Here is a 12373-nt window from a genome sequence, read left to right on the forward strand (position 1 = left end):
TATATATATATATATATATATATATATATATATATATATATATATATGGCAGTGCTTTTATTTTATTTTATTACTTTTATTTATTTTTGTTATTTTATCTTTTTGTGCAGCACTTTGGAAACCTTGTGTTTATTTAAACTGTGCTATTTAAATAAAGTGGATTGGATTGGATATATCTATACTTTCACGTACATCATCTAACTCTCATATATCTATACTCTCACATGCATAATCTGACTCTCATATATCTATACTCTGACATGCATCATCTAACTCTCATATATCTAACTCTCACATGCATCATCTGACTCTCATATATCTATACTCTGACATGCATCATCTAACTCTCATATATCTATACTTTCACGTACATAATCTAACTCTCATATATCTATACTCTCACATGCATCATCTGACTCTCATATATCTATACTCTGACATGCATCATCTAACTCTCATATATCTAACTCTCACATGCATCATCTGACTCTCATATATCTATACTCTGACATGCATCATCTAACTCTCATATATCTAACTCTCACATGCATCATCTGACTCTATTATATTTATACTCTCCCATCCATCATCTAACTCTCATATATCTATACTCTCACATCCATCATCTAACTCTCATATATCTATACTCTCACGTACACCATCTAACTCTCATATGTCTATACTCTCACATACGTCATCTAACTCTCATATATCTATACTCTCCCATCCATCATCTAACTCTCATATATCTATACTCTCACGTCCATCATCTAACTCTCATATATCTATACTCTCACGTACATCATCTAACTCTCATATATCTATACTCTCCCATCCATCATCTAACTCTCATATATCTATACTCTCACGTCCATCATCTAACTCTCATATATCTATACTCTCACGTACATCATCTAACTCTCATATATCTATACTCTCACATACATCATCTAACTCTCATATATCTATACTCTGACGTCCATCATCTAACTCTCATATATCTATACTCTCACGTCCATCATCTAACTCTCATATATCTATACTCTCACATACATCATCTAACTCTCATATATCTATACTCTGACGTCCATCATCTAACTCTCATATATCTATACTCTCACGTCCATCATCTAACTCTCATATATCTATACTCTCACGTCCATCATCTAACTCTCATATATCTATACTCTCACATACATCATCTAACTCTCATATATCTATACTCTGACGTCCATCATCTAACTCTCATATATCTATACTCTCACGTCCATCATCTAACTCTCATATATCTATACTCTCACGTCCATCATCTAACTCTCATATATCTATACTCTCACATACATCATCTAACTCTCATATATCTATACTCTCACGTCCATCATCTAACTCTCATATATCTATACTCTCACGTCCATCATCTAACTCTCATATATCTATACTCTCACATACATCATCTAACTCTCATATATCTATACTCTCACGTCCATCATCTAACTCTCATATATCTATACTCTCACGTCCATCATCTAACTCTCATATATCTATACTCTCACATACATCATCTAACTCTCATATATCTATACTCTGACGTCCATCATCTAACTCTCATATATCTATACTCTCACGTCCATCATCTAACTCTCATATATCTATACTCTCACGTCCATCATCTAACTCTCATATATCTATACTCTCACATACATCATCTAACTCTCATATATATATACTCTCACGTCCATCATCTAACTCTCATATATCTATACTTTCACATACACCATCTAACTGTCATATATCTATACTCTCACATCCATTTATAACTCCTGTTTGAGGTGTTTCAGCAGAGAAGGAGGAGCCAGCTTAGGGTCTTCACATTCACTTTATTTATTGATTGATGCACAAACGTCTTCAAACACAGCAGGAGAAACGGCCAACAAACAGTCCTGCTTCAGAAGATCAATGAGCTCTACTGACCACAAGCATCTAGGCTAACTCACGCTAACAGCTGAAGCTGAGCATGACGGAGCAGCTGGTCCACCTGAAGGAGCAGCTGCTCCATCTGAAGGAGCAGCTGGTCCACCTGAAGGAGCAGCTGGTCCACCTGAAGGAGCAGCTGGTCCACCTGAAGGAGCAGCTGGTCCACCTGAAGGACCTGAAGGAGCAGCTGGTCCACCTGAAGGAGCAGCTGGTCCACCTGAAGGAGCAGCTGGTCCACCTGAAGGAGCAGCTGGTCCACCTGAAGGACCTGAAGGAGCAGCTGGTCCATCTGAAGGAGCAGCTGGTCCACCTGAAGGAGCAGCTGGTCCACCTGAAGGAGCAGCTGGTCCACCTGAAGGAGCAGCTGGTCCATCTGAAGGAGCAGCTGGTCCATCTGAAGGAGCAGCTGGTCCACCTGAAGGACCTGAAGGAGCAGCTGGTCCACCTGAAGGAGCAGCTGGTCCACCTGAAGGAGCAGCTGGTCCACCTGAAGGAGCAGCTGGTCCACCTGAAGGACCTGAAGGAGCAGCTGGTCCATCTGAAGGAGCAGCTGGTCCACCTGAAGGAGCAGCTGGTCCACCTGAAGGAGCAGCTGGTCCACCTGAAGGAGCAGCTGGTCCACCTGAAGGAGCAGCTGGTCCACCTGAAGGAGCAGCTGGTCCACCTGAAGGACCTGAAGGAGCAGCTGGTCCACCTGAAGGAGCAGCTGGTCCACCTGAAGGAGCAGCTGGTCCACCTGAAGGAGCAGCTGGTCCACCTGAAGGACCTGAAGGAGCAGCTGGTCCATCTGAAGGAGCAGCTGGTCCATCTGAAGGAGCAGCTGGTCCACCTGAAGGAGCAGCTGGTCCACCTGAAGGAGCAGCTGGTCCATCTGAAGGAGCAGCTGGTCCATCTGAAGGAGCAGCTGGTCCACCTGAAGGACCTGAAGGAGCAGCTGGTCCATCTGAAGGAGCAGCTGGTCCATCTGAAGGAGCAGCTGGTCCACCTGAAGGAGCAGCTGGTCCACCTGAAGGAGCAGCTGGTCCACCTGAAGGACCTGAAGGAGCAGCTGGTCCATCTGAAGGAGCAGCTGGTCCACCTGAAGGACCTGAAGGAGCAGCTGGTCCATCTGAAGGAGCAGCTGGTCCACCTGAAGGACCTGAAGGAGCAGCTGGTCCATCTGAAGGAGCAGCTGGTCCACCTGAAGGACCTGAAGGAGCAGCTGGTCCATCTGAAGGAGCAGCTGGTCCACCTGAAGGACCTGAAGGAGCAGCTGGTCCACCTGAAGGAGCAGCTGGTCCACCTGAAGGAGCAGCTGGTCCATCTGAAGGAGCAGCTGGTCCATCTGATGGAGCGGGAGCTCCAGCCCTCTGTGTGTGACCCTCAGCCTCCCAGTAGGTCCAGTCCTGTTGCTCTGACAGGAAACCAGTTCAGATCCAGGGTTTTTCCCATCAATTGATGGTGCTCTCTGTTGGGAACACTGGTTTCCTTCCCACTAAAGTGCTTTAAAGTGGCCTTTATTAATAGTTGTGCTTTATAGATGAACAAAAAGCTTCTAAATCAATCAGCATCTGTTCGAGAGGTTCTCCTCAGCCTCCAGCATGCTCTGTCCGCCCCGCTGAAGCACCGTACAAAAATACAGAGAATATACAGAAAACAACATGATACAGCATTTTGCTTCTCAAGACAATAGTCACACCAAAATAGAGCTTTGCAAACAGAGCTTAGCAAGAATAGATCTAGATCACATGGAGATACCTTCAGGGATGTCAGCAGCAGCCAGCAAAGGGTTCAGAGACGGTTCAACCGTGAGGAGGACCAGGAACCACCGGAGGCCCCTGGGGGACCAGTGCATGAATGGTGGGGGAGCTTTGATTAGGACATTAGGACCTTAACTAAGCAGCTGCTTCTTCCAGCAGCACCACCTTCCTCCATGTTTATTGCTGAACCCTTTGAACCTGAGGGCGGGTCCTGACACCCGGCAGCAGCATCAGGTCGCTGGCCTAGTCCAAACCCACGGAGCATCCAGGGGTTCCAGGTCCTCCCTGGTCCCTGCTAACAGGAAACGCTGGTAACCCAGGGAGACGGCAGGGAGGGGTCAGCTCGCCTTGGGCAAAGAGCAGAAAATTAAACGCAGGTTCTCCACAGGGGGCGCCACCTACCCTCCTGTTTAACCACTGTAGCCATATTGCTCAAAGAGAAGAAGAGCTTCCTGATCAGAACATGCATCACTACCCATAATGCACCCATTGATGGCCACGCCGCCGCTCCCCTGTGCTCGACAGCTCCAGGTTTAGCTAGCTGGTTTTTAGGAACGCAGGGCGGATCATGGTGGGGCCCACATGGATGCACAAAGAGGGAGGATTAAAAAGATCAGATTGTCTGGTTGGTAAGGAAAGGTAGAAAAGTTAGCCAGAAAGACAAGGTTGTTGATTTTACACAGATATGAACAAAGTAGAGTGTACAGACAGAGGCCCGTAGGGTTTTCTATTATTATGCACATCATAGAACTAGAGGAGCAGATCAGGCCATGGTCTGTAAGCCGTTACGTTCCATTATCCCCTCTGGAGCAGCGCTAGGGACAGCAGTTCTGTTCAGTGAACTGAATCATTCGAAAGACTCATTTACTGAATCGTTCAGTTCATTCAGGAGCAGTATTACTCTGACTGTTAAAATGGCGGATTAGCATGGCTATGTTTGCGTAGCGGGATGTTTATAGAGCTTTAGCTGCATGCTATGCTCCTTTATGTTTATCAGAGGTGATTAGCATGGCGGTGGCGACCCTGGGCCTTCTAATCAGAGACCTCTAACGCCACAGGTGTCGTCACACTTTATGGTGACCTTTAGATTCAATTAATCTGTTACTCATTAACAGGATCAGGTTATAGATCTGTCTTTTCCAGATCCTCTCTCAGCTCTCTGGTAGAGTATGTCAGTGGAACAGCAGCGCTTCTACAGGCATGAATAAAGGCAGGATTTGTTCCCGCTGATGCTCTGACTGCCTCACTTCATCGCCGGCTAAGTCTAGCAGCGCCAACCAGTCAGTGACTGGATGCAGACCGCTGCTCTTTCTTTGATAGAAAACGTTTGACCCTCTGACTGGATGATTATAAAGGGCCTTCAGGCTGGATAGGTTGTAAATGGCGCTATAGCAATAAACAAAAATCAACTAAGGTGAATCATAACTGATTCTCAGTGGGCAGCTGGTAACGCAGCAATCCAATTACAGTTCCGATAACTGTATGGATCACCATATGGATCACTGAACGGATCACTGAACGAATCACTGTATAGATCACCATATGGATCACTGAACGGATCACTGAACGAATCACTGTATAGATCACCATATGGATCACTGAACGAATCACTGTATGGATCACTATATGGATCACTGCTATCTGTCCATCCAGCAATGCTATCTGTCCATCCAGCCCTGCTAGCTGTCCATCCAGCCCTGCTATCTGTCCATCCAGCCCTGCTATCTATCCATCCAGCCCTGCTAGCTGTCCATCCAGCCCTGCTATCTGTCCATCCAGCCCTGCTATCTGTCCATCCAGCCTTGCTACCTGTCCATCCAGCCCTGCTATCTGTCCATCCAGCCCTGCTAGCTGCCCATCCAGCAATGCTATCTGTCCATCCAGCCCTGCTATCTGTCCATCCAGCCCTGCTATCTGTCCATCCAGCCCTGCTATCTGTCCATCCAGCCCTGCTAGCTGCCCATCCAGCAATGCTATCTGTCCATCTAGCCCTGCTATCTGTCCATCCAGCCCTGCTAACTGTCCATCCAGCCCTGCTATCTGTCCATCCAGCCCTGCTATCTGTCCATCCAGCCCTGCTATCTGTCCATCCAGCCCTGCTAGCTGCCCATCCAGCAATGCTATCTGTCCATCCAGCCCTGCTATCTGTCCATCCAGCCCTGCTAGCTGTCCATCCAGCCCTGCTATCTGTCCATCCAGCCCTGCTATCTATCCATCCAGCCCTGCTAGCTGTCCATCCAGCCCTGCTATCTGTCCATCCAGCAATGCTATCTGTCCATCCAGCCCTGCTATCTGTCCATCCAGCCCTGCTAACTGTCCATCCAGCCCTGCTATCTGTCCATCCAGCCCTGCTATCTGTCCATCCAGCCCTGCTATCTGTCCATCCAGCCCTGCTAGCTGCCCATCCAGCAATGCTATCTGTCCATCCAGCCCTGCTAACTGTCCATCCAGCCCTGCTATCTGTCCATCCAGCCCTGCTATCTGTCCATCCAGCCCTGCTAGCTGCCCATCCAGCAATGCTATCTGTCCATCCAGCCCTGCTATCTGTCCATCCAGCCCTGCTAGCTGTCCATCCAGCCCTGCTAGCTGTCCATCCAGCCCTGCTAGCTGTCCATCCAGCCCTGCTATCTGTCCATCCAGCCCTGCTATCTGTCCATCCAGCCCTGCTAGCTGTCCATCCAGCCCTGCTATCTGTCCATCCAGCCCTGCTATCTGTCCATCCGGCCCTGCTAGCTGTCCATCCAGCCCTGCTATCTGTCCATCCAGCCCTGCTAGCTGTCCATCCAGCCCTGCTAGCTGTCCATCCAGCCCTGCTATCTGTCCATCCAGCCCTGCTAGCTGTCCATCCAGCCCTGCTAGCTGTCCATCCAGCCCTGCTATCTGTCCATCCAGCCCTGCTAGCTGTCCATCCAGCCCTGCTAGCTGTCCATCCAGCCCTGCTATCTGTCCATCCAGCCCTGCTATCTGTCCATCCAGCCCTGCTAGCTGTCCATCCAGCCCTGCTATCTGTCCATCCAGCCCTGCTATCTGTCCATCCAGCCCTGCTATCTGTCCATCCAGCCCTGCTAGCTGCCCATCCAGCAATGCTATCTGTCCATCCAGCCCTGCTAGCTGTCCATCCAGCCCTGCTATCTGTCCATCCAGCCCTGCTATCTGTCCATCCAGCCCTGCTATCTGTCCATCCAGCCCTGCTATCTGTCCATCCAGCCCTGCTAGCTGCCCATCCAGCAATGCTATCTGTCCATCCAGCCCTGGTATCTGTCCATCCAGCCCTGCTAGCTGTCCATCCAGCCCTGCTAGCTGTCCATCCAGCCCTGCTATCTATCCATCCAGCCCTGCTAGCTGTCCATCCAGCCCTGCTATCTGTCCATCCAGCCCTGCTAGCTGTCCATCCAGCCCTGCTAGCTGTCCATCCAGCCCTGCTAGCTGTCCATCCAGCCCTGCTAGCTGTCCATCCAGCCCTGCTATCTGTCCATCCAGCCCTGCTAGCTGTCCATCCAGCCCTGCTAGCTGTCCATCCAGCCCTGCTATCTGTCCATCCAGCCCTGCTAGCTGTCCATCCAGCCCTGCTATCTGTCCATCCAGCCCTGCTATCTGTCCATCCAGCCCTGCTAGCTGCCCATCCAGCAATGCTATCTGTCCATCAAGCCCTGCTATCTGTCCATCCAGCCCTGCTAGCTGTCCATCCAGCCCTGCTATCTGTCCATCCAGCCCTGCTAGCTGTCCATCCAGCCCTGCTATCTGTCCATCCAGCCCTGCTATCTGTCCATCCAGCCCTGCTATCTGTCCATCCAGCCCTGCTAGCTGCCCATCCAGCCCTGCTAGCTGCCCATCCAGCAATGCTATCTGTCCATCCAGCCCTGCTATCTGTCCATCCAGCCCTGCTAGCTGTCTATCCAGCCCTGCTAGCTGTCCATCCAGCCGTGCTATCTGTCCATCCAGCCCTGCTAGCTGTCCATCCAGCCCTGCTAGCTGTCCATCCAGCCCTGCTAGCTGTCTATCCAGCCCTGCTAGCTGTCCATCCAGCCCTGCTAGCTGTCCATCCAGCCCTGCTATCTGTCCATCCAGCCCTGCTAGCTGTCCATCCAGCCCTGCTAGCTGTCCATCCAGCCCTGCTAGCTGTCCATCCAGCCCTGCTAGCTGTCTATCCAGCCCTGCTAGCTGTCCATCCAGCCGTGCTATCTGTCCATCCAGCCCTGCTAGCTGTCCATCCAGCCCTGCTATCTGTCCATCCAGCCCTGCTATCTGTCCATCCAGCCCTGCTATCTGTCCATCCAGCCCTGCTATCTGTCCATCCAGCCCTGCTAGCTGTCCATCCAGCCCTGCTAGCTGTCTATCCAGCCCTGCTAGCTGTCCATCCAGCCCTGCTAGCTGTCCATCCAGCCCTGCTATCTGTCCATCCAGCCCTGCTATCTGTCCATCCAGCCCTGCTATCTGTCCATCCAGCCCTGCTATCTGTCCATCCAGCCCTGCTAGCTGTCCATCCAGCCCTGCTAGCTGTCTATCCAGCCCTGCTAGCTGTCCATCCAGCCCTGCTAGCTGTCCATCCAGCCCTGCTAGCTGTCCATCCAGCCCTGCTAGCTGTCTATCCAGCCCTGCTAGCTGTCCATCCAGCCGTGCTATCTGTCCATCCAGCCCTGCTAGCTGTCCATCCAGCCCTGCTATCTATCCATCCAGGCTAACCTCTGAAGGGCTTACTAAAAGATTATTAGATCAACAGGCTGCTCACTGACCCACACAGTGCCTCATGCTAAGCTAAAAGGGTTTAAAGATACATGCTAGAAGAGTAGTTATTGTGTAAATACGAAATATTCAAAGGCCTACTGCCAAGCCATGCGTCACCATGGTAACAGTTCTGTCACCACGGTAACAGTGAATACACATAGGAAGCTGTTTGGTAGGAAATGGAGGGACTTGCATCCAGGAGCCATCTTGTTTTATATTTGCTGCATCTAACTTTGACCTCAACTCAACATTTCCGATCATTTCAAATAATAATTTCTCTGTTGTCATTACAGCAGGAAACCTGGTGGCGGTTTGGGACCCTGTTACACTCAGCCAGGGAAGGTTGAGAGGGATTTAGGTGACCAGAGGGTTGCCTGAGTTTTATTTTTTAAATATCTGGGACAAATTTATAAAAAATGTTTCTAAAATCTCAAAGATTAAGTATTTATCCTTCTCTTTATCAGTGATAAATGTTTTACATATCAAATGACAAAATCTTTAATTTAAGTACAAAAACAATCTGATCCTGATATTTTTATATTCTTTTAAAAATTGTTTGGTTCCAAGAAAGGTGCCTTTTATTCGACCAGAATTAAACTTGATGCTTTGTGAAAGTGAGGAGATTAAATGTTAGAAACTGGAAGTTTAGGGGAATTGGAGCTTTCTAGCAGATGCCGTCTTCCCTACAGAAAGAACTAATGTCTTTAAGGGACTCTAAACTGTTTTTAAGCCCTTTCGTCTCTAGATCAGTAGGAAATTATTGTGATCATCAAACTTTAAAGAAACGCGTTCAGTCGTCTGTCGTCCTCTGCTGATTCAGGAGTCGTGCCACAATGGCAGATCTGTACTGTTAGGAGAAGAAAGGCTGGAACTTTAGCTGAAGCCTGGATCATTTCTAACTCATTTCATAAACTGTACAAAAGCAAAGTTAAACATTTAACAGTTCCACTGTTAAACGCTCTCGTTGTTTTTTTTGATTGTTTTTTTTTTTTTTACAGCATCACAAAAGCAGAGTTTAGGTTATGACACAACATGAAACAAATGACAATAATAAAAGCATTTAAACTTGAATAAAAACATCCACTGTGGCCCTCTAGTGGCGGAACAGCAGAACGGCAGCTTGTTCCGGGTCAGTTGTTCTTGGTGAACTCGCCTGCCTCCCAGCGCAGAGCCATGGCACTCTTCCGCCTCCCCGCCGTAAAGGCCTCAGGAAACTGAAAGACAGAGGGAGATTTCCTTAAATATATTTAAATATTTTTCTTTTTTTAACCACCTATTAATCATACATGGTGACATTTAAAATAGTGATTCCACCTGAAAAATATTCTTCAATGCCTTTCTGTTATATGAATACAAACAATTGTATTTCCAATTTATAGATTGGGAACTGTGCTTATTTTAATTCACATGGAATTTGAGAGTAATGGGGTGTTTAGATTCAGCTACTGTTTTCCGGCTGCAGACCAGAGAGGATAACCAGCTTCCTCTGAGTTTAGGAGGCTTGAGATGATAAAGGAAGTTTTTGATCCAGAGGAGCATCAAGGTTGGTCAAACTGAGGATTACAGACTGTGTGTCTTTGAAGTAAATGAGGAAACTTAGAATGTTTTTCTTATGGCTTTCGACAGGGTAAAGGTGCATTATCAACCAACAAGTTTTAGGCATCAAAAAAGCTTAAACAGGGAGATTGGAACACGAGTTGCTTTGAAGCTTCAACGCTCTGGTTGTTTATCTGTTATGTTCTGTAGCTTCAGGCTAGAGGGCAGCTTGGCTTTATTTAATCTATGAGTTGCAAACATAGATTTAACATGTTTTTAAGTGATTCCCAGCCCGTGGTCTTTCTGCATGGAGTTTGCATGTTCTCCCTGAGCATGCGTGGGTTCTCTCCAGGTACTCAGGCTTCCTCCCACAGTCCAAAAACATGACTGTTAGGTTAATTGACTTGTCTAAATCCTCCTTAGGAGTGTGTGTGAATGGTTGTTTGTCCTGTTTGTCTCTGTGTTACCCTGCAATAGACTGGCGACCTGTCCAGGATGGGCCCCGCCTCTCGCCCATTGACTGCTGGAGATAGGCACCCCTCGCGATCCCACCCAGGACAAGCGTGTCAGATAATGAATGGATGGACGGATGTTTTTAAGTGAGAAAGTCCACCTCCAAACATCCTCTGTTCATCAGTTCATCAGGATTATAATCCTACTAAAATCTGCAGTTCTTGTCCCGGACTCAGCAGTTGGCCTCTCAAACTGAGCCTGGTTCTGGTTCTAGTGGAGGTTGGACACTTATTTTCTGAGAAAAATCCTCTTTCATACCTTTAATGAGAAGAATGGCTGAAACCATCCCTCAGGAGCCAAAGTGGTTGATTTGTTGTCCTTTCATGGCTTTTAATCCCTGTGCAGCACGTTGTGATCTTTATCATAACCCACTGGAGATGTTTTAGCTCCAGTTCCTCCATCTCATCTACAAATGATGTAGCTCCAACTCACTGCTTCCTTAAACATGTCATTATAAATTCTTGCTTGCTAGCTGTACTAGCCCAGTTGCTCATGTGGTTGTACATGTCCTCCTCAAAATATTAGCAGATTGTGATAAAGTTCATTATTTACTATAATGTAATGACAAAACTTGAACATTCATATATTTTAGATTCATTACACACTAACTGAAATATTTCAGGTCTTTTATTCCTGAAATTCCTATCTCACAAAATTAGCATATCATGAAAAAGATCTCTAAATGAACTTTGCACCTAATGATCTGAATCAACAAATGAACTCTAAACACCTGCAAAAGATTCCTGAGGCCTTTAAAACTCCCAGCCTGGTTCATCACTCAGACCCCAATGATGGGTCAGACTGCCGACCTGCCTGCTGTCCAGAAGGCCGTCATTGACCCCCTCAGCCAGAGGCTATGACACAGAAAGATATTTCTGAACCAATAGGCTGTTCCCAGAGTGCTGCTGTATCAAGGCACCTCAGTGGGAAGGAAAAAGAGGCAGAAACCGCTGCAAAACCAGAAGAGGCGACCGGACCCTGAGGAAGATTGTGGAGAAGGGCCCATTCCAGACCTTGGGGGACCTGTGGAAGCAGTGGACTGAGTCTGGAGTAGAAACATCCAGAGCCACCGAGCACAGGCATGGGCAGGAAATGGGCTACAGGTGCCGCATTCCCCAGGTCAGCCACTTTTGAACCAGAAACAGCAGCAGAGGAGCCTGACCTGGGCTACAGAGAAGCAGCTCTGGACTGTAGCTCAGCTTTACACGTCATTTGGAAATCAAGGTGCCAGAGTCTGGAGGAAGACTGGGGAGAAGGAAACGCCACAAGTCCAGTGTCAAGTACCCACAGTCAGTGATGGTCTGGGGTGCCATGTGTTGTCGGAAAATTTAGATTTCTCTATTATATATTAATTTATCCTATTTACTCACTATAAAAGTTTTCACTCAGTCTGTTTCTCTCTGAAGGCCGAACTATTCTCAGTTGGATGGTGTTTGTAGACCAGAAATAGCTTATTCCCATAACAAACCAGATTCTTTCTCAAGGTTTATTCATAACATGTTACAGTTTCACCAAAGTGTCTGTAATTTGTTTTGACTCTGACTACTTTTCCATTGTTGTAAGTAAGGAGGAAAGAACGCTGCCCAGGCAGAACAGGGCTGAATACTATGCCAGGAGGGCTGTATGATGAACTGTTCTCTCTTTGCAAAGATATGAATAAATGTGCCGACTGAGTGAAATCCATTGAACTCTGTTTATTTAACTAGGGTGAATAGTGGAATATTCTTTTCCCACAACACATGTCAGCTGCTGAAGTTGGGTTTTATCAAGGCCAGGGTCAATGCAGCTATCAGGAGAGTCTGGAGCACTTCATGCTCCCATCTGCTGAAAAGCTTTATGGAGATGAAGACGACCTGGCACCTGCTCACAGAGCCAAAGCCACTGGT

General features: G+C 47.5%; 2 protein-coding genes across 3 annotated transcripts in view; one reads left to right on the forward strand and one right to left on the reverse strand.

Annotated features, from left to right (window-relative positions):
* Positions 1-2014: 2014 nt before the first annotated feature.
* Positions 2015-3412, forward strand: LOC119780049 (involucrin-like). Its single transcript, XM_038279937.1, has one exon. The coding sequence runs from the start codon at positions 2015-2017 to the stop codon at positions 3410-3412; it is 1398 nt and encodes a 465-aa protein (XP_038135865.1).
* A 4420-nt stretch (positions 3413-7832) lies between these two features.
* Positions 7833-12373, reverse strand: part of palmdb (palmdelphin b) — a 43495-nt gene continuing 38954 nt past the window's right edge. For both annotated transcript variants that reach the window (XM_038280051.1, XM_038280059.1), the window contains one exon: positions 7833-9652. In XM_038280051.1, coding sequence (XP_038135979.1) covers positions 9569-9652 — 84 coding nt within the window. In that variant the 3' untranslated portion in view covers positions 7833-9568. The remainder of the gene's footprint in view (positions 9653-12373) is intronic.

Source organism: Cyprinodon tularosa, unplaced genomic scaffold (genome assembly GCF_016077235.1).
Source record: "Cyprinodon tularosa strain WSP-4 unplaced genomic scaffold, ASM1607723v1 ctg1022, whole genome shotgun sequence".
Classification (NCBI taxonomy): Eukaryota; Metazoa; Chordata; class Actinopteri; order Cyprinodontiformes; family Cyprinodontidae; genus Cyprinodon; species Cyprinodon tularosa.

Coding starts and splice junctions, on each gene's coding strand:
- LOC119780049 (XM_038279937.1), top strand. CDS start 2,015: ATGACGGAGCAGCTGGTCCACCTGAAGGAGCAGCTGCTCCATCTGAAG.